Raw genomic sequence first — 25,807 nt, 5'->3', positions numbered from 1 at the left:
AGACATAAGAGGCCAAATCTTGAGACATGAACCCCAATGTCTCAAGAAACAAAAATAAAAAATCAAGGGAAACAAATCTTAAGACTTGTTTATATTGTCACAAACATCAGTTCAGAATTTGTTGATTGAGTTAGGATTCGTACCTTAATTTTATATTTGATGTGACATAACTCGAGCCTCTTTGTATAGGTCCATTTGATTATGGAGTAATACATTTTTCATTTGCATAATACGAATTTTATTAGTAATCCTCGTATGCATGTATAGTTATAAATGAAATGGGTTGAGATAGTTTGAATTGCTCTCACAATGTAATGTGACATTACGCATTCGGATATACGATCGGGTCGAGTGTGGAATTTTACATCTTTCACATCTAATTTTTGTTATTAATGATTTGTCATGACAAATTATAGTTTCTTAAGTTTTTTTATCAAAATGTTTAAGGTTTTAATAAAATATACGTGTAACATTTACCCTCCAACCCCTAGAAATCGGAAAACCTTTTAAATATACTTAAATTCTTGTCTTATTTGTTGTTACAACAATAATGGTGTCATCCAAATTAAAGTTGGATCGAAAACCAAAACTAAAACTAAAATCTCAATCATATATCATATATATTATATTATATTATATATTACAAGGTATAAGATCTAAAGATATAGACAACTTACTTAATTCAGACGTGCGTCATTATTATTTAAAATCTTAAGTGAAATTTTGACAACACTGAGTAAATTTTTATGTAAAAAGAATATAAAATTAACACAAAGATAAATAGTATTAATTATGAAAATATTATTTAATTATCATTAAGATAAATAAATATTTAAATTTTTTATCATTAGATTTTTTAAAAATTATCATTATCATTATCATTAAATTTAAAATTTTATTTTATTTATTTCATTAAATTTTAAAAAAATCATAAATATGTATTATTTAATTTAATATAACTATATATATAAATTTTAAAATTTTTTAGAAAAAAATTATATAACTATTGTATAAAATTATTTTAAAAATAATATTTTAATATCTTCATTTTAAACATATTTTATACTCGTACTTTCAATTTTTAAAGCATTGTTAATTCTTTTTAAAAAATTTAATATAATTAATACAAATAATTAAATTTTACATGGCACGGGAAAGAAACTAATTATGGATATATATTAAAACATTTTTTACATAAATTTATTTTTCAGTCGCATCATAACTTATGCTACATTAAAATAATCGAAGTGAGCATGGTGAGAGTGAGTGGACGAGGGGCAGAGCAGAGGTGTGTCAGGGCCTATGATATGATTCTACACTCACACCAAGATCCTGGGCCCAAGCCAGCAAAATATGAAAGCGACGCGTGTCTTTAACCATTAATATCTCACCTCGCCATCTAAGCTCCCTGAGGCAGAGCCGCATAGGTTCTTGTCTTTGACTCGGCCCTTGTTTTGCTCTTGGCCACTGCCATTGCCGAATTATTAACTTCAAATTCACAACAAACTTTCCAAAAACAAACAAACAATCAACAACAAAAACCATCCTTGAGGGTGTTCATTCCCAGCCCCTCAATCTTCCTAAACCCTAAAATCCCCCCCCATAAAAAAAACTAAATCCCATTTCTTTTTTCCTTCCCATTTCGGTCATTCATGGTTATCCCCAAAATTTCCTACTTTTGATATCCCAATCATTCCCTCCCTCTCTAATTTGTATGTCATGGACCATCAAATGCATGATCGTTCGTCAATTCTAGCCCAGAAAACCTCGAATTCCTACGATCTCATAAACCATTCCTCGGTATGGCTCGAAATCCGTCTCTTTTATGTTCGAATTGCGCCCTGCGTGGTCGACAACGTTCCCGACCACCTAACGCTCTGCCACCTCCGCCGCGAAATCGGTGTCTCTCTCGAAATCAACGGCTCTCGTGTCCCGGCTTCTGATTCGGCCGTCCTTACCCTTCGCTGCGACCGTCTCAATCGGGAATCATCCGAGGTTACTTATTTAAGCACCGATAGCGTCCGTGTCACGGGAGGGTTTGAATTCGAGGCTTACGAGGATGAAAAGAAGGTATTGTTGTGTGGCTCGTTGGAAAGGATGGAAGGAGAGTGGAGCATGGATTGTTATCTGGCGGCAGCGGCTAAGGAACCTGGAAATTCAGCTTTTTTTAAGCCCAAGATGGGTGTTTCAGCGCCGAGTATTGAAGTTTATATTGCCGGGTGTTGTGCTGGCAGGCCCGTGATATTGACCAAGACAATACTTGGGAGCCCTAGGAGGAAAGGAGCATCGAGGCTTAAATGGATGTTGGATGCAATTCCTGAGGACGAGGAATTCGGGAAAGGGAATGATAAGGGTGGCAATGGGTTTATCAGACACCGGAAATTGCAGGTAAAATGTAACTGGTTTTATTGTCAGTTTTTTCAATATCTGATCAATATTCATTATGTTGATGTAGATGCAATCATTCAAGCATGGTAGAAGCAGATTGGCATTGAGTGAAAAATGTTGATTGTTTAAAACTCTTATGACTGGGTTTCAAAGGTTATTTATGTTATTGGTGCACAAAGATTGTTCTTGCTTTTATAATTCTGCGAGTCGAAATGCCATCTGGGCTTTGGGTTGACTATATATGATGGGAAAGTTATTTTTTTGTCAGATGGTAGGCACCAAGGATTTATGTATGACGATACTTCTAGGGATATAATTGCGTTCTACCTGTTTCTTGATAAAGGGTTGCCGTTTTCTTTGTTGTAATTATGATGATTAGGTCGTTCATTTGCACCTCCAAGCAGTTTTTTTTTTTGGGGGGGGGCATCTAATCCGAATTATTTAGGGTATTGTCAGCTGCTCTGAGTAATCGGTTTTTATATTTTCCCACCCAAATTTGTCTCCTGGATTCACTTTTAGGGTGCAAATATAATATGTCTGAGTTCTGGAGGAATAAGAGCAACAGCTGCCTGTTATGATGGCATAGCTACATCATAAACCAACATAGGATGACTGCTGCTTTGAGTTTCTTATTTTCTTTTTATACAGATGTATATATAAGTTTGTTTCTTTACCCCTTGTGTGTAACAACGAGCTTCAAAATAACAATGGGAATATCCAAAATGTGCTTGTTTTGTGCATTGCAGTAGATTCTCAGCTTCTATTTTTTCTTTCTTGCAATTCAATTTGTCCATTAATGGTTTTCTTGTCATCACATTTTACTACAATGGAATGATTGTTGTGGTGGTGTACAGGTTACAGATGCCGAAGTCGAAGATTACGACTCGGATGGTAAAATTGGACTTAGTCACTATGCTGAAGAAATGTATGCTGGCGAAGATGGCCAACTTTCATGGTTTAATGCCGGTGTTAGAGTTGGTGTTGGAATTGGCCTCGGAGTGTGCCTTGGGGTTGGAGTCGGAGTTGGACTGCTTATGCGATCATATCAAGCAACTACCCGGAATATCAGGAGGAGGTTTTTCTAAGATAGATCTCTTCACCTATCAGCTTCGTTTTTTGTTCTAATCATAAAGGAGAAGGATATCTTTCTGGATTTTGATGGCAATCTGGAAGATATCAGGGTTTCAGGCCAGAAATAAATGAAAAGCACAGGACAGCAACTCAAACTTATAAATGCAAGGTCCTTTTGGGTTCTGGTAGGTGGGTGGAACTTGTTTGCTTAGCATGGTTAAGATATGAAATTGCTCTCGAGAATCTGCTAACTGCTATAGTAAGTGACTCTACGATCCCCTCAATAGCTTAGTAGACTATAGATTGTAAATATATCGTTTTTTTAAATTACACCTTGAGCCTGTTGATATTACGGACTTGTTCAGCAGTTGGTTTGGTGTGAGGCTTGAGAGTAGTCTTCCACAAAAACATATCTAGTTTTCTATATCCTGTAGAAATTTTGATTTGTATGGTCTGTGAGAAGATCATATGTTTGTTGTTTTGGTAGGAAATGTAAAAGTTTTATGTTCTGTATCGAACTTTGGGCAATTCTTCCATTCAAATTGAGTTGCAAGCTTGTGAGCTGTCTGCTGCTTTGTGAAAACTAAATAAAAAGTCCCCGCTTTTAATTTTTAGCTTATTATACAGGTATCCTGTTTAAAAACATTGTTCATGATACAAGGTTCTGAGTTAGGTAATTGGAGGTTGGCACCTTTAGTGAGTTCTTGGAGACTCAGTGCTTCAATCAGTAGGGGCTATTTGCTACTAATTCCTACTTCTCATTCCTTAATTCTCCTGCTAATAAATGCACAAAAGAATATTTGAAAGTACTAAGGCGCTATATTCTACTCTATGATTATTGCTTTGTGTGGATCAAATTAGACGGAACTGGTTATAATATTAGGCAGTACATTACATGTACTATAATTAGAAGAGTTCACTTAGATAATAGATTGTGATATTATTATTTGATTATTGTTTGAAAAATTAATGGTAAAAACTTATCGATAACTCTTTTTTACCAATTACCGATCATTAACAAAAAGCTTTTAATAATTAGAAGTGTAATTCAAAATTAAATTTTGTACTGTAAAATTGAATTTTCTGTACACGCTTTGTTTTAATGCCCATTTGCCTAAGCTGTTTGGAAGGCATCCTTGCTGCATGGATTTGTTGGTGCATTCGAAAAGCGTGTAATGAATTTGTGTTCGTGGGGATCAAAACATGCTTGGGAATTGTTTTGGTCCAATCATAATGAAATCATGAATCCATATTTCTTACTCCACTCAGTGTAGAAAAGAGATCAGTCTTATGAATAGCATCCTCCATCATTTGATGGTGTCAAAACTTAACATCGATGCAACCTTTGGTCTGCTGACAAGAGTGGTAGGCATTTCATTGCCAGGGAACCATTATTACGTGTGACATTTATTGTCCATCAGCATTTATGCTTAAAACCAAAAGCTTTGAGGTTTGACTCTGATATGATATCATTAAGAACCAAGAATTGTGGAATGTAACAACTTTGGACTGATCAATGGTGCTAAATAATGTGATCATCCATGACTGACTACATGCGCCAACGTCAAGTTACAACAAAGTTGCAGATTGGATGACACATGTTCCCTTATGATTCCTAATGAACTAATAATTGTCGCGTTCTTTAACGAAAGAAAGAAGGGGATGTTTCGTATACTATATATTTGGACGGAGTTTTTGTAACATATATGCATGTAATGTCACAATTCATAGCCTAGCCTACTATATAAAATGTGGCAGACAGAGCTTCAAAAAACAAAAATCTTATGCCAATAGTCTGAACGCAGCGCAGGGCGTTTATTTGCCAAAAACTGGGACATAATTGGAATTTTGAAATTAATGGTCAGTTGCCCAAAAACAAGGGTACACATTTCATTCCTTTAAAATTTCTCCCGAAGCCGAGGTGCTACATCAAGCAACAAGGATAAGACAAGACGCGTAACCACAGTTTTACTTATGCAAGCAACTACCCCTGGCGAAACTTTAGCCCCGCAAAATGCCCAAAGTTACACTCATCAACCATATCCAGTACCAGTAACCTCTAATTCCCAGCCGAAGTCTCTTTTAACCTCGTCACAATAGTGAGTGCACGATCCGAGGATGAACCTCGCCTCCAACTCCACGGCGTCGCCTATGCTCAGATCCTCTTCCGGAATGCGTCACCGTGACAACCCTACGCCTCTCCCTTTGGTTATTTCCCTCAACTGCATTGAAGATTGCGCCCTCGAGCAAGAATCCTTAGCCGGCGTCGCAGTGGTCCACCACGTCCCTCTCAGCAGCTTAGGCGACGGGAAGATCGAGGGGGCCGCCGCCGTTCTTCTCCACTCCCTTTCCTACCTCCCTCGAGCTGCCCAGCGTCGCCTCCGTCCTTACCAGCTCATCCTCTGCCTCGGCTCTTCTGACCGCGCCGTCGACTCCGCCTTAGCTGCTGACCTCGGACTACGTCTTGTCCATGTCGACGCCTCGCGAGCTGAGGAGATCGCAGACACTGTCATGGCGCTGTTTCTGGGCTTGCTCCGTCGCACGCACTTGCTCTCTCGCCACGCGCTTTCGGCTTCCGGTTGGCTTGGATCAGTTCAGCCGCTTTGTCGGGGAATGAGGCGGTGCCGAGGACTAGTGTTGGGAATTGTTGGTAGATCTGCGTCGGCTCGATCTCTGGCCTCTAGAAGCTTAGCTTTCAAAATGAGTGTGCTGTATTATGATATTGTGGAGGTAAAAGATCGGCTAGTCTCGAGAATTAATGGTCAATTAGGTTGACTTCCTACTGCACTAGACACTCTTAACTTTCTTTAACTCCGTTAGACTGCTACTTAAAATTGACCTCTTATTTCCTTCCCCAATTTAACTTCGAACTTAGCATTCCTGTACTTGCTTGTTTATGAAATTTAGCAAGTCCTAATAAGGTATTCTCTTATTTACTTTGGGCGGATGCTTTGTGAAAAGTGTCACAGATTTTGTCAAAATCAACACTATCTGAAATTGCTATAGGCATTTTGACCTGGTGTAAAGATCTTAAAGATATACTCTCTTCTAACATGTTATTCAGTTATACCTTCTTAGGTAAACTGAAAAGGAATTACAGATCTACTGCAAAGTGCATTTAAATTAAAAATGAGCTTGGTTTTTAGTGGTATATATATGCATGTTTTATATTGTTTACATGGTCCGTTAATTCAGAGTCTCACTGTTTGGATTTTAGTAATTAACAATTATTTCTCATGCTGTTGGATCAATTTTCCATTGGAATAAAATTTCCTCTGAATCATGTTTTTACAGGACAATGGAAAAGTAAGTAGGTCGTCTATAACATTCCCATCAGCTGCCCGTAGAATGGATACACTTAATGATTTACTAGCTGCAAGTGACCTTATATCACTTCATTGCGCTTTAACAGATGAAACCATTCAGATTATAAATGCTGAATGTTTGCGGCATATAAAACCTGGTACTTTTGCTTTCATTTGTTGTTCCAAGAAATTTATGATTTCTTCTCCTTCTTTTGTATGAGTCTGTTTATTTTTCGGGGTATTTCCCTTTAGGGGCTTTTCTTGTAAATACGGGTAGCAGCCAGCTCTTGGATGATTGTGCATTGAAGCAGCTTCTCATTGATGGCACTTTAGCTGGTTGTGCGCTGGATGGAGCTGAAGGACCACAGTGGATGGAAGCGTGGGTATGATGAATTTTCTTATGCTATGAGTTCAGATTTTACTGTGTTATGCTGTTTATATAGGAAGATAGTGATTATCTTTAAAATTGTGTGTCTAGACAGAATTGGTTCTTTTTGTGTTTTGAAACAGCAAAAAGGTCTCTGGGTCTGTGGTCAGGTTACAAGATCAGCCATCTAAATGAGTTCATCTTTGCAATATGTTACATTCTTGTTTCTGTTCCATGACATACCGGATTCCTTCCATTTTCCATAATCTGTGATTTTAGTTGAATTCTGTTCCAGTACATGCAAATTCCAAGCATGCTGAGGTCAAAATTTTATAATTCTGCATATCTTTATCTCCTTCATCATCTTCATCTAAGATAAAATAGTACTTTTCAGCTTGTGATAGAAAGAGTCAGTTTCACCTGTGTTGAGGTAGTATATTGCCGTTTTGTTTTCCATAACTAAGATTACTGAAGATTTAACTGATCAAATTATCCTCACATACTTTGTTTCAGGTGAAGGAGATGCCCAATGTATTGATACTTCCTCGAAGTGCTGATTATAGTGAAGAAGTGTGGATGGAGATTAGGGAGAAGGCTATCTCTATGTTGCAAACATTCTTTTGTGATGGGGTTATTCCAAAGGATGCTACTTCTGATGAGGATGAGGAAGAAAGTGAAATAGTTGATGAAAAAGGACAGTCTAGCATACAAGAGAAAGAAAGTGCTTTGCGGGGATCCAGCGGTGAACAATTTACTGATGATATTCAACATAGTCCTGAAAGTTCCCTTAAAAAGGATACCAACCAAGCTAAGGATTATCCTAATCAGAACCAGCATTCTGGTATGTCTTCTGGTACTCCAACTAAATCAGATGCTAAACGCAGCAGATCAGATAAAAAAGCCAAAAAGAGGCATGCCCGCCGAAATAACCTACAAAAATCAGATGAGCCCTTAATATTGGAGAAAGAAATTACTTCACAAAGAGAAGATGACACTGCTATGAGTGGCACAGATCAAGCATTAAGTTCTGGTTCTCGTTCTCCTGTAGACTCAAGAAGTAGGAAAACACCTAAAGAATTAACACAAGGGTCAACTTCTGACCAACTTCTTAAGATGAGCAGGAACCTAAGTGGACAGTCTGGGGATTTGCTGAAGGAGGGATATGTTATAGCTATGCATGCAAGAGATCGACCTGCACTCCATCTGTCCAGACAAAGAGTTAAAGGTGGTGGTTGGTTCCTAGATAGCATGTCAAATGTAACTAAAAGAGATCCTGCAGCCCAGTTCCTTGTTGTCTGCAGAAGCAAGGTTTGTTGACAGGAATTTGTGACTTTTGCAGTTGGTCCTTACTTTCTGCACTGCCTTTACTTGAAATTATTTTTGGTCGGCTTTGTTTGAACTATAGTTCTGGGGCTTTTGGCAATTGTAGTTGAAAATTTTATGCATTTTTCCAGGACACAATTGGTCTGCGTTCTTTTGCTGCTGGTGGGAAGTTGCTGCAGGTAACTTTACATTTTACAAATTATTAGGGAATCTCTTGCTAAGCATGACTTCACTTAAAAACTTGTTCCATCTTTTGATTGATTCTTAGCTCAAAATTTCACTGTGAATCAGTACCAGAACTTTGTCGTGAAATAGTCTTTTAAAATTTTAAAGAGCCTGTGCAATTAAAAGTTTTTGGGTGAAATTCTAATTTATGCTATTGTTATTGGCTAATGTTTTCTTTGAATTAGAGCAAAGTAATCTTCTCTCTGGGTAATACCTCTAATTTTGTCACCTATATACGAGAGTAGTTATGTTGTACCTTCTCATTAGAATATTGCAATTTTTATGACATTATCAGCCTAGACTCAATGATGGCTTTTTGGTCCCAAAAGAGCACACTTGTTTTGCTGTTGCACTTCTCTTTAAATATGTTGAAATCCAGCTTACACTGGGTAAATAGACATTTCAAAGGGAGAGAGATTTTCAGTGGCAATGTATCTCAAACAATGTTGCATATTTAAGATACTAAATAAGAATGCTAGTATAGACAATTGGGGTATTGAGAAATCTTTTGTTGTCTTATGTTTTAATCCATTCTTAGTTTCTGCTTTGTGATGACTGATGAAGTCAGATTTTAATGGTCTATATTCTCGTGGCAGATTAATAGAAGAATGGAATTTGTATTTGCGAGTCACAGTTTTGATATTTGGGAAAGTTGGACATTGCAAGGTCCGTTGGAGGAATGTAGGCTGGTCAATTGCAGAAATCCTTCAGTAAGTTCCCATCATTTATGTAATCCTCTTTGTACTGACTATATAGTGTATGAACGCCTTAATTCTAGGTTATATTACCCGGATATGAAAGCGAGTATGGACATAGACTCGACAAAATGTATCAACTATTTAAGAATAAAAAAGAAGCAATTCCAAATATTTGAAAGATTTTACCTCCATATTTTATATTGGATTATGTTTTACGGTACAAGTATCCCGACATGGATATTTTAAAGAAAATAAATAGTGCATAGCTCAGATAAGTGTCTCTCCGTAGATTGTTCTCCCTTTTCTCCTTTGCGGTGTTACCTTCTCTCATTGTCCTTTGCTTCAATTACTTGAAATGGCAGGCAATTTTGGATGTACGCATAGAGATTCTGGCAGCTGTAGGGGAGGATGATGGGGTAACTCGGTGGCTTGATTAGGTTGTCAACGGATTTAGCGGCTAACTTTTCGATAGCCTACTTTTATTTTTTATTTTAAAATTCTTCCGAGTTTGTATTTCCAAACGAAATCGCCAGAACGGTTTGTAAATCTTTCTTTACTAATTTTTGTTCATTATTTTGGTTTATTTTTGGGTGGGGGAAGCATTATGAGCATTGAAAATCCAGTACAGATGAGCTAAAAGGTCGGGGGAGGATCCAAAAGTAATGTGCAATTGTGACTCGTTGCATATTGTTAGCGGTACATGGTTCACGTGACATGTTGAATCGGACCCCACCCTCCGTCCTCTAGCCAAGCAACTGACGCAAGCATGCTTAACTAATAATTTCGTTTTTGATTACGACATATATTACCGGTTAAACTATTAAAATAATTATTTTTATTTGTATCATGTTATATTTTAATTATTTACATTTAAAATATTATGTTTTAATTATCTATGTTATTGTTTTTTTACGAAATAGTTACTCTGTCGTTAAGATTTGTTTCTTTTCAAACGGTAGTTTGTTGTGACAGTTAAAATAAGTTTTTAAATGTCAATGTGGATGCCAACGTGGATGTCAAGTTAGATGAGAAAAGTCAAAAAAAATTTTATGACAATAAAATACAAAATTTTGTATTAAAATTTAATTTTTTTTATTTAAAAAGAAGTAATAGTTAAGTTTTTTTTTGTTATCATCATATAAGAACAAAACAATAGCAATAAGGGGAAGAAATGGACGCACTGACTTGTATACCTGCTTGCTACTGGTTGTCCAAATAAACAAAGGTGAAGCATGCCTTTTTTTTTTTCATATGTAAAAAAATCATAATATTTGAACTTAAAACTCAGGTAAAGAATAAAAAAACCGTTACTTATTGTAGTTCATGTCAAGATCTTCCATTGAATCAACCTTTTATTCTTCCATTTTGAATAAAAAATCCAACTGATTGATGGAATACTCAATTTGATTTTTATTGTTTTGATAACTATGAAAATGGATGGTTTTTTAAGTCAAAATAGAAACGAAAACTAAAAGAAAAAGGAGACCAATGGTTCTTTTTTCTAGTTTAAAGATTAACCCGATGCATTAGTTTTGATTATTTCAGAAAACCAAATTAATATTTTCTTTTAATTTATTTAATTAAAAAGATTAATTAATTTACTTCACTGGACATCTACATTAACATCTAAAACTCATTTTAACTGCTACGTCAAATTATTGTTTGGGAGGTAACAATCTTAATGATAAAATGATTATTTCGTAACAAAACGATACTATTAAGACTAAAACATAATATTTTAAACATAAGTAATTTGAAGTAAATAAAAATGACTATACTAATAATTTACAGGTAGTAGACCGTTGTTTAGCCAACTATCCACCCACAAACTGCTTTTTTCCGGCAATGGTATGAAGTACAAGCACTCGTTTCCAACATCTACCTTAGCTGCTTATTTTGACGGTATAACCTTGTAAATAAAATAATTCTGAGCGAAATATTACACGAACCACTTGTTATTGTCTAAATTGCTGATGTTTTTATGATTAAGTTAACTGGTTTTTTATAAAATCCTGGAAAGCTTTGATAAACACATTTGCTTCCTATGAGTCTAGAATTTTAGTTTTTAAGCCTCCCAAGATTTGGACGGTGCTAACATGATCATACTTGATGTTACACCCGTGGCATCCACTTTACCTTTTAAATAGAATAAAGGTTAATATATATATTCTTTTTATTTGAAATTTAAATTGTTTATAAAAAAAGATTATTTTTTTTTTCAGTAAGTAGTAGTAGGTGGGGAAAAAAATCTTCATGAGTTAGAGAGAGAAAAAAATAGTTTATTTTTTATCGGAATATTAGATTGTGATGTATTTAAGATGCGGGTAAAAAAGAAATATAAAAAAAAGTAAAATTTGGAAATCTTCCATGAATTAGCTTTGTTTTTTTTTTTTTGAATATGATATATTTAATATGCGAGTGAAGGAAATTTATTAAAAAATTATATAAAAATTAAAATTCACTTTAAAAACAATTATCATAGCACATTTAACCAATATCTTAGTTGAAGAGTGGAAACAATGAAAGAGGGCACACCGCAACTGATTGATTCGAATGTTACTTATAAATAAATTAATTTCAGTTGAATCTTTTATAAATATTACTTAAAATAATTAATTTTGATTTTAAAAATTTTAAAAATGGCAGACATAATTCCAAATTACTGGTATAAAAGAATAATGATTGGATGAGATTGTAAGTCACTGTCGTTCTTTCCAAAAAAAAAAAAAACATAGCTACTGTCGTCCACATCAATCTAATGATCTAAAGTTATCCACGTGTACGGTAAAAGCTCGCATTATGTAAAATCCGGAGTTTTTGGTTGTGCCGTCTCCCGCACCATGGAAACCAACCATACCCCTTTCTATATAAAATCTCATTGTCAGTTCCCTTACCACACTTCATTGCTCCTCGCCTTTTGTCTGCATTTTCTGGAAGTTAAATTATACATAACAAGAGAAAGGAAAGCAAAACCAAAGCCTTAAGCTTATGGTGTCCGTGAGCCCCAACCCGGCTCCTGGGTTTTACTTTTTCGATCCCATGAATATGGGTCTTCCTGGTCTTAGTTCTCTGCGGCCTGCCAACGCGGTGGCGCCTCCTCCCCCTACTACCGGTTCGCCGTATTTGGAGGATCCGAGTAAGAAGATCCGGAAGCCTTACACTATTACCAAGTCGAGAGAAAGCTGGACTGAGCAGGAGCACGATAAGTTTCTCGAAGCTCTTCAATTGTCAGTAAATTCATTAAGATATTTTTTTTTCTGATTTTAGCTACTGTTTTGTTTGTTGGAAAATTGAATTGAGTGAAGTAAGAGGCAAAGTCAATTCCTTGTTCTTTTCCTAGTTTGGTTTTTACTCCACATAAATGGCGTTGTTTGTTTGGTGAGTTACTGGATTAACATACTGATATTAACTCCAAGTGTATAACTTAAGTTCATTCAATGCATAGAATTTGCATTAGCCTCCAAGATAGCAATTCTGTTGTTTACGCTTTAGATGCACATTTTCTGGCTCATGGTGCTGATGTAGTTCCTTCATCAATTTATCATTGTAGATTTGATCGTGATTGGAAGAAGATTGAAGCATTTGTTGGGTCCAAGACAGTAATCCAAGTAATTAAAAAATATATATATGTTATGATTTCTTCACTAACTACTAGGCTATATGTTATTTTCGATATGTTTTACTGAACGCCTCAATGGATGCTCTTGGCAGATCCGTAGCCATGCACAAAAGTATTTCCTTAAGGCTCAAAAAAATGGGGCAACTGAACATGTACCTCCCCCTCGGCCAAAAAGGAAATCAGCTCATCCGTACCCACAAAAAGCTCCCAAAAATGGTCAGTGAGGCCGCGACATTCGTATTCTTTTTAGGCAATTCTTGATCTTAAATTGACCCTCATCTACTTGTTGCAGCTGCTGTTGTACCCCAAGTGGTTGGACCGTTTCAATCTTCATCTGCCTTGCTTGAATCTGGTTATACCTACAGACTAGATTCATCATCAGTGCTTGAAAAGCCAATTGCTAAGGGAGCTTGGTCTTCCAGGGGTTACGACTCTGTCCCACCTGTCACTGTTTCTCAACGGACTAAAGGTTTTTAATTATTCCTGCACCTTTTTATGACCTTTTTCTCTTCCTCTTGAGTCTCAATACTATAGTAACATACTGATATTGTATGTTGTAGATGATGCAACATTTGCTGGACCAAATATTGCGCCCAATTGCTGTTACAGTAGTAGTAAGGAAAGCACTCCCAGTATTTGGTCATTTGGTGAAACAATTGCCCAAGGGGATCATAGGAAGCAATCTAGAGGTTAGTATTTTTATTTCTACTTTGAGCTTGATACTGGCATCAATGGACGATGTTAATGTATTTTTGTGGACTTCAAATTTTTGCTTAGTTCACTCCAGAGAAAAAGCTTCATTCAAAATTTGGGTAACTATTTACTTGGTTTTGTTGCTGTCATTCAAACACTTGACTTTTAGGAAAACCATATAAAGAAAAATCTTTTTGATGCTTTCCTGTCATGAATTTTCCTTTGCCCTTTTGACGATAACTCAGAAACTCTGCTTTTATTTGATGCAGTTGTGCCAGATTTTTCTCAGGTGTACACTTTCCTTGGCAGTGTCTTTGACCCCGGTGCAAGTGGGCACTTGCAGATATTGAAGCAGATGGACCGAATAAATGTGGAAACAGTATGTCACCCTGAATGATGTTCATATTCTGAATGTTTCAGTTGGCTGTGTGTGTCGAGGTAGAGATTTCATTGTATCTTAGAATCTTATGGTCTTTGCAGGTGGTGTTGTTGATGAGAAATCTTGCTACCAATTTGAAAAGCCCCGAGTTTGAGGATCAAGTAAGTTCTTGCTCCTCTTATTGGCATGCATTTAGATTCACTGTTGGCACTCGCACTGTATATGTCTAATTTTATGATTCAGTTTTTAGGCCCGAAACATTATCTGCTCTTATAAAACTGAAACCACATTCAAGTTGAATATGAATTGATCACTCTTTACCTCCTTACCATCATTTGTCTTGTATAAATGTCATCCTGTGATTCTGTTTTATAATTTCTTCTTTGCAAAAGAAAATGAAAACTGGTTAATGCCAAAAGATTAAACACAATTGTTTCATTTTTCATCTATTAGGAATAGAGATTTCATTTTTTACTGACTAATAATAAAATGAATGCAGAGAAGGTTGCTTTCAACGTATGATGCAGAGTCCAGAGGAGGTTAAATTTGGTAGATTCTACAATGTTATTCACCATCATAAACCAGCTACTGCTGTTACAACAGCATAATAAGTTACTTGAAAGTTTTTGAACCATCCTTTCTTTGTCAGCTCATTGCTCTTTTGATGGCTTGAGCAACAGGCTGCAAGAAAAACGGATGCAGCCGGTTAACTTGCAAACAAGACGTAGAGGTCAGATGTGCATGTATATATGTACACATGTATGTAATGTATGTATGTATGTACGTATGTACATATGTGAGGTGTAGATATGATCTTTCGTGGACCTGGTAGCTTGTCATATAGACTGGTGTCCTTTTTTATGCACTGTGTATATCATACAAAAGTCGTTGGTTAAGAGGCTAATATCATGTATAAAAAGAGCCGTTGAGTTTTCCACTGTAAATATTCTCAGGACTAATAAAATTAGGGTTTGCATTACCGTCATTGACTCATTTCCCAATGCTGTGCCGTGCTTATTAGAATCAATTTTTATCTGGTACAATTTCTATACCCAGTGTAATTCTTTTACTCCTTAAAATTACCTAATTGGATTACATTTACATAGCTGAAATCCACCATTTGTAAAAACATATATCAATTGTCAGCTGTGCTAATGTTACTAAATCATGACCTTATAATGTTCTTTGCAGACAATTAACTTTAGCATGGATGGTGTTGGTGAATTTGAAGCCATGGAACGTGGTCTAATACTCTTATTATGATTTCATGTTAGCATCAACTAGAAAATGCACGCATGCAAAGCTTCCTTTAAAAAACATGAAACCAAACCCAGTATAACTGAATGTTTCAGTTGGAAAAAATTTCCCGTGCATATATACCAATTTTTTTAAAGAAAATAAAAATAAGCTCATCATAGTTCAGACTATCGGCACATACTTTTTCAGGTTGGGTCACAAAGGCCATGTATAGAAACTTCCGACATTTTTCAACTGTTTGAAAGAATTTCCACGTAAACTCGGGAAAATCATCCCCAACAATGGTGTTAGCATCAACATTTTTCATTTTTAAGTGAAAATTCTTTCAGGCATGTTTGAAAAAAATGATGTTACAAAACAAACAATCGAATGCAGTAGGTTGAGTGAAGGTGGTTCATTTTATTTGAAAGCAAAATCAATGTTGGGTAAAACTCCTGAGCTGTTATTATTAACACCCAAAACTATTGGCGACACTAATACCTCTGGAGCTCCAAGATTGTAGACAAAATTATCTAAGCTGGGAGATGGACAAGGTACGCATGAATGATGCACCTGGAGTACATTGGACTCAATATGATGCTGAGATGCGAGTTAGGTTTTGTAAGAATGAATCACACATCCTATGTTTGAGTTTGTTAGCTTGAAGCACACTAATATTGTGGATGATTACTACAAAGAATTTGAAGCTCTATTAAACTTGTTCCAATTGTGTGATGATTATGCTTTAAATATCTTTACTAGCAACCTTAGATCTAAAATTTCTCATATCTGCAACGGCAGCCAATGAATGCTCCGGAGGGACTCAATTGACAGGCCAAATTGCCGGTCAGGTTTCTCAAACGGGAAACCATCAGACAACTGGTGCAAAACAAATTTCCTTTTTATTTTTTATCAGTTGAGTTCACAGAATCCATCAGTTTTCTCTCCAGCTGTTGATGCCAATGCAAGGAGTCCTCCACAAAAGCCTTCTGTTGGCCACAAGAAACCACTTGAACCTCTTGCTTCATCACAAATCCTGAGAATGATTGTCAGTGGTCTACTATAACCGAAACTAAAGGATATTCGGTCCATCTTTAAGATTAACCATTTTGTACACATTTTAACGGGATTCCCCGCAGTAGAAGGAGAATGGTATTCGAGGCCTTCTCTGACCACGGCATTTATCAACTCAATGATATTTGACGGTCACCTCTGTTGCATGCAGATTTCATTTATTTATTTCAAATAAGGGTCAGATTTCCAAATAGGGAACTTCACTAAAATTTGACATTCTATGTTAACGTTGAGCACTTTATTGATGATATCTAGTTTCTCTATGTGTACATTTATTTCTGCCTTTTTTATATAAGCAATGTTGATCCTTTTATTGGTATCTACTTTCTCTATGTTGTTGGTAGTGGCCAAATGGGGGAGATGATATATCAAAACGGCAGCAGATTAAGGGGAGACAAAGGCAAGGTAAAATCAGTAAAGATAATCATGCCATGGAATTTGCTAAGCACCATCCCTTTACCAAGTATTTACATTAAGTTACTAATTCTTGGATACAGTCCGGATGAAAGAGGACGTCTTTGCTGTACGTGCTGCTGTTAGGGGAGATGATATATCAAAACGGCAGCTAACGACCGAACAAGCCTGGCATAGATGTGCGAGTGGGGAAATGGGAAAGGATGAAAAAGCCAGTTCTCAAGCAGGTAAAGATTTGAACCATAAGTCTTCCTCAACATATGGAATTAAGCACAAAGGACAATCAAGAGCCTGAATGGAACCTCGCTTATATTTTTCCAAAAGGAATCCACTCATTGTAATTGCCCAAACTTATTTTATGTTGTAATATAACGACATTTTTCCTGGTCTGATGTCTGTTCCCTTCCCTTTAATTATATCAAGTCCTACCCTATGCAACATGTTGCTCTCTATATATTGCTTTTTTAGTTTCTACTCTACTATTGTTTCAACAGGACCAAAAACCAAGGGGCAATTGCTTTTTTAGTTTTTACTCCCCAACTAGAAAATTCGGTCAGGACCAAGGGGTCGTCCCTCAAACCAGAGTAGCTCGAACTATTTGCTGTTCTGGAAAAGGAGCCCCTACTGCATAGATCAACACTGATTTATCGCCTGTACGAGAGAATTCAATCCCTAGCTGCAGTTTAAGTTTAGGGATTTAGGCTATACTAGTGTTTAATCAGGGTTCTTGATCACAGGAGAATTTCTGTTGTCTTAGCTTAATTCACCTGCAGAATTTGATATTACAGCTGGATAATTACGTTAGAAGGTTCTATATGCAAAAAAAACAATGATATTGTGAGGTTATGTTCAATCATTTTCACTTTAGTAAAAACTTAAAGCTCAGAATAACACCAAAAACGACCAAAAGAACAAAGAGGCAATTGCAACCAAATGCCAATTTCAAATATGATAATGACCATTTTAATTACAGTAAGCCAGAGAAATCCCTCCTGAATTAAGAACATCAAACCTATCCTCAATTCTAGGAGAAACAATCCATTGGGGATAGGGCAAAACTCAACCAATGCCATTATCTATACTGAAAACCCATGTCTGGCTCATGACCATACATACCTTGGCCTTGACTATGGCCAGGTGCACCAAAAGGGCCCATCTGCTTCGACTTTGACCTGAGTTCCATCTCAATAAGCCTCTGCAATGCCTCAGGATGATGGCTCCCACTGCCGACATCATTACCTGAAATATCAAACAAATAATAATGTGGATAATATTCGCAAATAGAACGCGAAATGTAATCATTATGGTAACAGTAGTTCAAATACAAGACAACCCACAACAGACTGCAGGAAAATGTCTTTTCATTTTTTCCAGCAGAATTGGGGGATCCCAGATGAAGTAATCATTTTGCAATTATGTGCAAAAAGTTTTGGCATGGTCATTATCATCCTTCTTAAATCACCTTAAGATAAAAACAGTCCATAACATTAATTGTAGGCATTTCCAAGAATGAAATGGGCGGGTAGGTTTTCCAAATTTGATATTGGCAAAGATGAGAAAGAGACAAGACATGTATTATATACTTTACCTGGAGGCATTCCAAGACCAGCAAAGTTGGGTTGGGGCTGCCGGTGACCATGCCCCAATGGAAAACCATGCATTGGATTCAATTCAGGTAGCAAACCAGCCATCTGATTAGTTGAATGAGGTGCCAGCGGTGGAACACAGGGAATTCCACGTTGCATGATTGGAGGAAAGTTTCCGGGTATATGCATTTGTTGTAACATAGGATGATGAATCGGAGGATCAAATCCAGTTAGTCCACTGCTAGGATGATGGAGAGGATGAAGCATATTTGCAGGTAAATGATGATTTGGTGGGGCATCATGATGGATCATGCCTTCTGGAGCCACGAACTTCACCTGAGAACCGATGTTAGAGCGATGAGAATCTAATGGATGAAGCATAGGACCTCCATGATTCAATTGAGGACGAAGCAGTGGAGAAGATCGTTGGACATTTAGTGATGGAATATCTGGATCCCTCATGTCATAGGGACCAGGAAGAAAAACGGGACCTTCTTTCCCTCCTACCACAGGTCTTTCATCCTGGAAGATGGCCTTTAAAGCTACTAGCTTCTCAGCAACATCAATCGGTGTCTCTTGGGAGGGCAGTAACTCTGATTTTGCACTACCAGCCATGAAATTCTGGAGTTTCACAGGACTACTGACACCAAGCAAACTATCCTCTTCAGGAAGTCCAATTTCAGCAGATCCATCAAAACCACCAAGTTTAGATCCTAATCCAGCTCGGATACGTGATGAATCTGCTGCAGATGGAGCATCATTATAGCCTAACAAATGCTCTTCAATGCCATCAGATTTCATTCGCTCTCTCTGGGTAAATGGTAAAATATTTTTTTCAAAATTAGTCCTGTTTGACACAATGTGACCTGCAGAAGGAAGAAGACTGTCATCTGTAACATGTGGGGGAAGCCAGTTAGATTCGGATATATCAACTCTTGCAGAATCCGTTGAGGCCCTCTGAATAGAAGCTGGTGCTCCAACTGATTGTAGTTCTTTCATGAAAGCACTTCCAAAAAGTGTTTCAAGAGTTAGACTCTTCCCTGAACTGGAAGCATTTTCTGCATTTGTGTCTATTGAATCACAAGGTGCCATATCAACACTTGCTGTTTCAACAGTGTGTACCCTTTCTGGAGACCCAACGTCAAGATTGGAAGGTGATACTATGTTTTTCACACTTGTTTTATTTTGTAACAATGAAAGAAGGTGCTGGGATGCATGATTGTCAATAATAACTTCTTGCTTCTCACATTTGACATCAGCTATTTTCCGTCCTTCAATAGCAGGAGGCAACCTCGGATCATTTTCAGTGCCTTCGGACAGAATTGACTTTTCAAGATCCTCGCATGTCAGGACAGTTGGAACTGCTGCTAATTTATTGACATCCTTAATATTCCATGATTGCTCAGAGTTTTCAATTCTAGGAGACATCAAATTTGATATAACATGCCCGTCCGCAGGTTCAGAGTTTTCAAATGGAAAGTTTGCCTCTACATGCCTAGTAGCTATCCTATCATGGGAACCACCTTTTTCACCACCCTGAATAAAAGAGAGCAAGTCTTTTGGCCTGCCAAGGGAGAAATCATCTGTAGGCTTCTTTTCTGCGATGACAAGATGAAAAGAATATTAGATCATACTTTTTACTTGAAAACTAAGCAGATTCACTTAAAGCCAGATTACTTGATGAACAAGAGCCAACAAACCTTCATCAAGAAACAAATGAGCAAACTTAGAAGAATGCGAATTGTCAGAGGCCCATGTCTCATCTGTGTTGCTGTCATTAGGCTGAAGAACAAGAGATATTAAAGGCTGTTAATCATTTCTTCAAGGAAAACAGGGAGTAAAAGGATAAAAATAAAATACTTAAATAAACTATACATGGATAAGATGTATGGTTTATTGATCAACCAGGTTTTAATTACTTTAAGCAGGGAATTAAAAATGAACATCTAAGTCATACGGAGCAGATGTATTTGACATATGTTTTTGAATTTGAAAGCAATGTCTCGAAACTAAAATAATACCGCAGTGATATTAGTGGAGCCACCTCCATTTGCTGTTACAGCAGTTCCAAAAAGCTTGTCTAGAATTGAAATTGAACCATCCTGGTTGGTTTCAGTCACAATTTTATCAGCAACGAGCTTCTTGGAATCAAGTTCAGTTACTTCACCATTCCCAGGGGCTATAAAGGCTTCTGAAAGACTAGAACTCTTGTATATTTGGGAATCCTTGCTTATTGTGTCATTAAATTTATCTAAAGCTGATGGGGTATTTGGAGCCTTCACACTCTTAATATTGTCTAAAAGGTGAATGTTTTTACTTTCAAGCCTCTGCTCACTCAAAGTTTCCTCTTCACACTGCTTAGAATGTTTGCCCAAAAGATCATCAGAAATCCCATTTATAAGAAGGCTGCCTTTGGACTCTGAAAGGTTGCCATCAATTTCAGAACTCCCAACCTATAGAAGCATACCAGAAGATCAATTCCTAATAAAGTGTAATGGCAAATAATGTATGTGAAATATGAGAAGCAACATCTGTCAATATAATTGAAACATGCTTTCTCTGAATGGCATCAGCTCTAAGTTACAATATAAGAAAAGTACAACCACTGAATGAAAACAACATGCAAGCACAACCACCAGGTAACAATACCCCATATTTCAGCTCTCCAAACAGAAAAATAACAGATTGGCAAAAACAAGGAACAGGAAAAAATACACGTCACAGCACAATGTAACCTGTGTCAAATCTATACTTCCATTAAATAACTTAAAATATATATATCATCTTCAATAGAGTCTCAGTTATGCATGTGTACCATTGGTGCCCTTTTTCCAGTCAAATCCAAAAGGAGGAGAAGGGAAGTCTTCACCCAAAACATCCCACAGAATTTCAGCTATATACAGATGGCCATTTTCACACACTAATTTTAAATGATAAACTTGCTCCTCCCTATTCCAAAAAAGATAATGGGAAATTCAAAATTACCTTTATAAATTGGGAAGCAACACAATTTAAATGGAAACGTTGCTAGAGAACAAAAAACTTAGAAGTAACAGGTACATGAAGAGCAAATAGTTGGTTGCAATTAAAGATCACAATGGCAAAAAGGATGAGAAGTTACAAACTTACGATGGCAAAATTAGATACCAGAAGGTACAACAGAGAACATGATGAGTGTTTTAAATCCTGAAAACTATTTTAGTACCTACCTGTGAAGAATGGGAGTGCATTGAACTTTTGGTTCCAACATTCCTTTCCAAAACTGTGCTCGTAAAACCAGGTGGTACAAGTGGTCTAGATGCAGGAGTTTGTGAGTGAAGAGAAGTTTTGTCAGAAACAATATTTGATGCTGGAATAGATTCATCCGATTCCTTGTTTCTATTTGCAACTCCTTTATCACCTTTGGAGTCCTTTAGCAATTCAGAAATATCGAAGTCATCTTTACGCCGTTCAGGATTAATCTTCTTCTCCTGGAAAGCTTTCTGTTGTTCCTTCCTCCATGACTCAAAGGAAGCTAAGAGGGAAAGTGATCATGCTTCAGTTTTTATTATTCGAAAAGAAAGCCAGAGTAGAAAAGAAGATAGAACAAATACAAAATAAACTACAATCAGCAGAGTTATCTACAAAAGAGAACCTACCTCTTCTCTTTCTTTCCTCTTCTGCTCTATCTTCACTAGTGAACTCAGCGGAACCAAATGTTTCATCATTATATGAGTCCTTAGTTTCCCTCCTTGAATGAGGTACAGCCTGAAAAGAATAACATCTATTAGAGCAGCATTTCAATTGCTACTGGATCATCTTACAATTCCAGACAGATATAATTTAAGCAGAATACTTAATACTTTTATGCTAAAATGGATAAAACAGCTATCATGATGCTAGTCCCAATATTGTCTGCAAATGACAACTAAAAGCAAATAAGTACCTTATAGGGGCGAGGTGGATGGTATGGCTCATTACTTCTATTAAGATGGTATTGGTCATTAGCTCGAACCTTTGGACCAGAAGCTCCTGCCATATATCCAGACGGTCTAGGAAAAGAACCACTCCCCAAAAGCCCATCATGATCAGGACCTTGCCAAGACCGCCGGGATTGATTACCATGGCGTCTTCCATGATCTATGTAGCATTAGAATCATTCAATTTCCAACATAATACAATTTTTAGATGCTGTATGCAGCACATAAATGAAGTGGATAAAAGCCCCAACTACAAGAATGGCTTTAGCAAACATCATGGAGGTTGAGGCAATGAAGTGAATTACCACACGTGTTAACAAAAAGCACAATACATACTAGTCCGTATAAACAGTAAACATAAATCATACCATGAATAGAACAATAGAACTATAAACATTACCAGAGTCCCAATCAGATTGAGTATCACTGTCTCTATCACTCTTTCCACTAGAACGGCTGTCCCATCGTCCATGAATGCCCCGGGAATAGTCTCCTCTTGTAGGTGGTGAAGAACTATATTCATTACGTCTATAACCTGACAAGGTGCCAGGAATTCTTTGACGATCTTGTGATGTATCCTCAAAGTCACTGCAACCAACCACATACCAATGAATACCAAAAAGATCTAAGTTTGCCTTCTTCACAATTTTATTAAGTACACACTCCAAGAACATGAAAAAGAATCTCACCTCAAAATTGAATGATCAAAACCCAGGGGTAAATTTTTGCAAACATCCAGTTCACTCAATGACAATAAAAAGTCTCTGGTGTATGAAATTCTTGGTTTCCTGAGTCATTAAAAACAAATTGGCATCAGCGTTACTCAACAAAAAACATATGCAAAACATTGAAAAATTAATTATTCATCCGAACGAAGTGATTACTTTTGAGGTTCCTTACTGGTATCCGCAGGCTGATCTAAGGAATGCTGTCCTTCATTTTCTAAGCTCATTTCTACAAAAATTCAAAGATGAGAATATACTAAATATTCTTTAACAGTTTTAGCTCTATTTAGCTCCCCGCAAAATTCACTACTCAAGAACTCAAATTTTTGAATCTGCTAAGCCAATTCCCATATATCTTATCCCAATCCAAGTTCCCAAATTCTCCCAGATTAAGGCGTCGCCATCATCAATTAACCCCAAATCCAAAGACCCCTAAATGAAGATACAGCTGATATGAGGCTACTCCATTCTTTTATCAAGATAAAATCTACAATAAAACCCAAATGACTAACAAAATATTACACTACTACGGCCACCAGAACTTCTCTCCGGGAATCCCCTAAACCAAACACGATCATTTTTCCCGATCTGAACCAAAAGGATATTTACGAAAAAAATCAGCATCTCCTAAACATATATATCATCCCGAGTATTTAATCAAATAAAAGCACTAATTAAATCGAAATGAGAATTTCTAGGGTTTTGTGCTAAACTTCGGAAATTCAGAGAGAAAACTAGGGTTTTGTTTTAACATAGAGAAATCAAATTGTAAACGAGCTACCTCGATCGAAGGAAATGTGTGAGAGAGATCGAAAGTTAAGGTTTCGATCTGTAAGCTTCTTTTTTTTTCAAAGAAATTGAATCGATGGGATAGAGAGAGAAAACAAGTAGCGTGTTTTTGGGGTTGGAGAGAGAAAGTTTTGACCTTTGAGAGAGACAGCGACTGGCAATGCCTCTCTCTCTCCCTGCGCCAATTTACTCTTTCAGAACGACGTTCTCTACCTTTCCCTACGCTAAACAAACAAAGAAACAATAATTAACGTGGAAGTTGCGTCTCGTTTTCTACACGCTCCAATTTCATTGGCTCCTATAGTCCTCTTGCGCGCGCGTGGGAGCATAAACCTAAAACATGAAATTTACAAGCGTAGAAAAATTAACAAATGCCTCCTCTAATTTCAGATTAAAATATGCAATAAATCCCATAAGGCCATAATCTTCAAAAATTTAGAATTTTATTTTTATTTTAAAATTTTTTTAAAATTTAGATTTAATTATTAATATTGTTATTTTTTAATTTATTAAAATGATATTTTAAAATTTTAAAAAAAAATCAATTTTATAACCATATAATATAACTAAGAAAATAATATTGTAATAAATTTAAATTTAACAAAGTAATCTTAATTTTATTAACAGTTGGACCTAAATTTTAAATCTTAAAAAGTAAAAGGACTAAATTTTTAAAAATAAAAAGTATAGGATCTAAATTCTAAATTTACAAAGAGTCAGGGAGTGTTTACATATTTTAACCTTTACAATATTATCATTTTTTAGTGGCTTAAATGATACTATATGTTATTATCACTACTTCTGGCAAGGTTAAACAATTCCTCTCGTTGTTTTATGAGATCCTGACTCCTGATAATGATCATCAATGTCTATTAAAACAGGGTTTAGAGGCTATTTGATCCAACTTTGGGATTAACCATTTTGCACATAATTTTTCAAACGTTTTAATGGGGGTCCCCTCCCCTACAGTAAAAGGAAAAGGGTATCAGGTGCCTTCTCTAACATCACCGCCGTTGGTTGAGCCGAGTTCCAAATAAAAACATCTAGAAAGGTTATGCATGAAGGAGAAAGAGGGATTCAATTGAAAATTCCTTTGCAGAAAAAGTTGGCTGAGATTAGATAATACTTTGATACCCTGCTTGTTGATTCATACAACGAAGATCCTCCAATTACATGTGAGTACATTAATTTCTGCTTTTTTTCTGTGTTTTGGTAGTAGCCAAATGTGTTTTGAAGAATATAAGCAATCATGTCGAGCTGAAGCTACTTGGTCTTTTTATTTGTAATGAATTTATACTTCCTCTTATGCGAATTTAATTGTTAGTGTTGTGGAACGAATCTGTATATGCGATTTAATCAGACTTTCAGAACAGGTAAGCCTCGATACAACTCGGTTAACTCTAATGTTCTTTCGTAAGATCTTTCTCATTTCAAATTTACCCCATAGCGGGCTGATGCTGAGAAAACTATGCACCCAAAGCTTATCACCTCAGATACCGGGCAACAAATCAGTGAACTGAACTGCAAGGCCGAGGAAGAAAAGGACAAAAAGCGGGCTGAAGTCAGGAAGCACCAAAAGTTTTAAGGTGGGTCAGGTGCTGTTTGTATTTGATGATAAGAGATCCATGGTGCAGAGAAGAATCCAGAATGCATGCACAAATAGACATATATGAGAAAACCTGATTCCATGGCCGTGTTTCATCTGTTTCATCAGAGATCTGATTACAGGAGAATTTTGGATGTCTTAGCTTAATTCATGTGCAAGAGATCAGCTGGATAATTACATTAGAAGGTTCTATATGCGAATAATAAAGATTTAAATTGTAAGGTTTGAATAAATCTTTTTCAGTTCGTTAAGAATTTTTCAACTTTTCGCTAAGTTAAATCACTATTTTAGACCTAAACTCGATACTTTTTCTCACATTGATATCAGAACTTTTAAATTTGTTTTTAACC

At 36.5% G+C, this 25,807-nt stretch overlaps 5 protein-coding genes and 1 long non-coding RNA gene across 10 annotated transcripts; 5 read left to right on the top strand and 1 right to left on the bottom strand.

Annotated features, from left to right (window-relative positions):
* Positions 1-1,269: 1,269 nt before the first annotated feature.
* LOC107924341 (uncharacterized protein At1g01500) lies at positions 1,270-4,081 on the top strand. Of its 2 annotated transcripts, none has more exons than XM_016854737.2 (2): positions 1,270-2,388; positions 3,243-4,081. In XM_016854737.2, the coding sequence occupies exons 1-2, from the start codon at positions 1,720-1,722 to the stop codon at positions 3,471-3,473; spliced, it is 900 nt and encodes a 299-aa protein (XP_016710226.2). In that variant the 5' UTR covers positions 1,270-1,719; the 3' UTR covers positions 3,474-4,081. The 2 variants fall into 2 exon arrangements, with proteins under 2 accessions (XP_016710226.2, XP_016710227.2); XM_016854738.2 differs by lacking the exon at positions 3,243-4,081 and adding an exon at positions 2,456-2,541 and having other exon boundaries at positions 1,399-2,388.
* Positions 4,082-5,306: 1,225 nt separating this feature from the next.
* On the top strand, positions 5,307-9,960 carry LOC107924411 (C-terminal binding protein AN). The gene is made up of 7 exons (XM_016854852.2): positions 5,307-6,189; positions 6,754-6,922; positions 7,017-7,147; positions 7,645-8,439; positions 8,586-8,633; positions 9,276-9,389; positions 9,740-9,960. The coding sequence occupies exons 1-7, from the start codon at positions 5,578-5,580 to the stop codon at positions 9,812-9,814; spliced, it is 1,944 nt and encodes a 647-aa protein (XP_016710341.2). The 5' UTR covers positions 5,307-5,577; the 3' UTR covers positions 9,815-9,960.
* A 2,203-nt stretch (positions 9,961-12,163) lies between these two features.
* On the top strand, positions 12,164-15,047 carry LOC107923855 (protein REVEILLE 5). 2 transcript variants are annotated; one of them, XM_016854012.2, is made up of 8 exons: positions 12,164-12,604; positions 12,928-12,985; positions 13,089-13,212; positions 13,289-13,465; positions 13,557-13,685; positions 13,959-14,068; positions 14,170-14,229; positions 14,568-15,047. In XM_016854012.2, exons 1-8 carry the CDS (start codon positions 12,366-12,368, stop codon positions 14,610-14,612), a joined length of 942 nt encoding a protein of 313 aa, XP_016709501.1. In that variant the 5' UTR covers positions 12,164-12,365; the 3' UTR covers positions 14,613-15,047. The 2 variants fall into 2 exon arrangements, with proteins under 2 accessions (XP_016709501.1, XP_040936899.1); XM_041080965.1 differs by lacking the exon at positions 14,568-15,047 and adding an exon at positions 13,774-13,808 and having other exon boundaries at positions 12,206-12,604.
* Positions 15,048-15,182: 135 nt separating this feature from the next.
* On the top strand, positions 15,183-17,230 carry LOC121209727 (uncharacterized). Its single transcript, XM_041080966.1, has 3 exons — positions 15,183-16,352; positions 16,723-16,783; positions 16,876-17,230. The coding sequence occupies exons 1-3, from the start codon at positions 16,113-16,115 to the stop codon at positions 17,085-17,087; spliced, it is 513 nt and encodes a 170-aa protein (XP_040936900.1). The 5' UTR covers positions 15,183-16,112; the 3' UTR covers positions 17,088-17,230.
* Positions 17,231-17,715: 485 nt separating this feature from the next.
* On the bottom strand, positions 17,716-24,067 carry LOC107923854 (uncharacterized). 3 transcript variants are annotated; one of them, XM_016854009.2, is made up of 11 exons: positions 23,844-24,067; positions 23,222-23,291; positions 23,027-23,125; positions 22,738-22,925; positions 22,304-22,497; positions 22,017-22,125; positions 21,588-21,892; positions 20,400-20,831; positions 20,079-20,160; positions 18,381-19,976; positions 17,716-18,031 (listed from the first exon to the last, which is right to left on the bottom strand). In XM_016854009.2, exons 2-11 carry the CDS (start codon positions 23,287-23,289, stop codon positions 17,865-17,867), a joined length of 3,240 nt encoding a protein of 1,079 aa, XP_016709498.2. In that variant the 5' UTR covers positions 23,290-23,291; positions 23,844-24,067; the 3' UTR covers positions 17,716-17,864. The 3 variants fall into 3 exon arrangements, with proteins under 3 accessions (XP_016709498.2, XP_040936898.1, XP_016709499.2); XM_041080964.1 differs by having other exon boundaries at positions 23,222-23,650; positions 23,844-24,064; XM_016854010.2 differs by lacking the exon at positions 23,222-23,291 and having other exon boundaries at positions 23,844-24,064.
* Positions 24,068-24,652: 585 nt separating this feature from the next.
* On the top strand, positions 24,653-25,702 carry LOC121209726 (uncharacterized). Its single transcript, XR_005904810.1, has 2 exons — positions 24,653-25,026; positions 25,176-25,702. It is a non-coding gene; the product is annotated as an uncharacterized lncRNA (long non-coding RNA).
* The last annotated feature ends 105 nt before the right edge of the window (positions 25,703-25,807 follow it).

The sequence above is a fragment of the Gossypium hirsutum genome, chromosome A11, assembly GCF_007990345.1.
Source record: "Gossypium hirsutum isolate 1008001.06 chromosome A11, Gossypium_hirsutum_v2.1, whole genome shotgun sequence".
Taxonomy (NCBI): Eukaryota; Viridiplantae; Streptophyta; class Magnoliopsida; order Malvales; family Malvaceae; genus Gossypium; species Gossypium hirsutum.
The sequence above is the reverse complement of the archived record's forward strand: the minus strand, read 5'-3'. Positions and strand labels throughout refer to the sequence as shown.

Coding starts and splice junctions, on each gene's coding strand:
- LOC107924341 (XM_016854737.2), top strand. CDS start 1,720: ATGGACCATCAAATGCATGATCGTTCGTCAATTCTAGCCCAGAAAACC. Junction 2,389..3,242: donor TCAGACACCGGAAATTGCAG/GTAAAATGTAAC, acceptor GGTGGTGTACAG/GTTACAGATGCCGAAGTCGA.
- LOC107924411 (XM_016854852.2), top strand. CDS start 5,578: ATGAACCTCGCCTCCAACTCCACGGCGTCGCCTATGCTCAGATCCTCT. Junction 6,923..7,016: donor TTTGCGGCATATAAAACCTG/GTACTTTTGCTT, acceptor ATTTCCCTTTAG/GGGCTTTTCTTGTAAATACG. Junction 9,390..9,739: donor TCAATTGCAGAAATCCTTCA/GTAAGTTCCCAT, acceptor TTGAAATGGCAG/GCAATTTTGGATGTACGCAT.
- LOC107923855 (XM_016854012.2), top strand. CDS start 12,366: ATGGTGTCCGTGAGCCCCAACCCGGCTCCTGGGTTTTACTTTTTCGAT. Junction 12,986..13,088: donor GGTCCAAGACAGTAATCCAA/GTAATTAAAAAA, acceptor TGCTCTTGGCAG/ATCCGTAGCCATGCACAAAA. Junction 14,069..14,169: donor ACCGAATAAATGTGGAAACA/GTATGTCACCCT, acceptor TGGTCTTTGCAG/GTGGTGTTGTTGATGAGAAA.
- LOC121209727 (XM_041080966.1), top strand. CDS start 16,113: ATGCTCCGGAGGGACTCAATTGACAGGCCAAATTGCCGGTCAGGTTTC. Junction 16,353..16,722: donor CACAAATCCTGAGAATGATT/GTCAGTGGTCTA, acceptor TGTTGTTGGTAG/TGGCCAAATGGGGGAGATGA. Junction 16,784..16,875: donor TAAGGGGAGACAAAGGCAAG/GTAAAATCAGTA, acceptor TCTTGGATACAG/TCCGGATGAAAGAGGACGTC.
- LOC107923854 (XM_016854009.2), bottom strand. CDS start 23,289: ATGAGCTTAGAAAATGAAGGACAGCATTCCTTAGATCAGCCTGCGGAT. Junction 22,926..23,026: donor TTTGATCATTCAATTTTGAG/GTGAGATTCTTT, acceptor GGTTGGTTGCAG/TGACTTTGAGGATACATCAC. Junction 18,032..18,380: donor TGGTCTTGGAATGCCTCCAG/GTAAAGTATATA, acceptor TTGATATTTCAG/GTAATGATGTCGGCAGTGGG.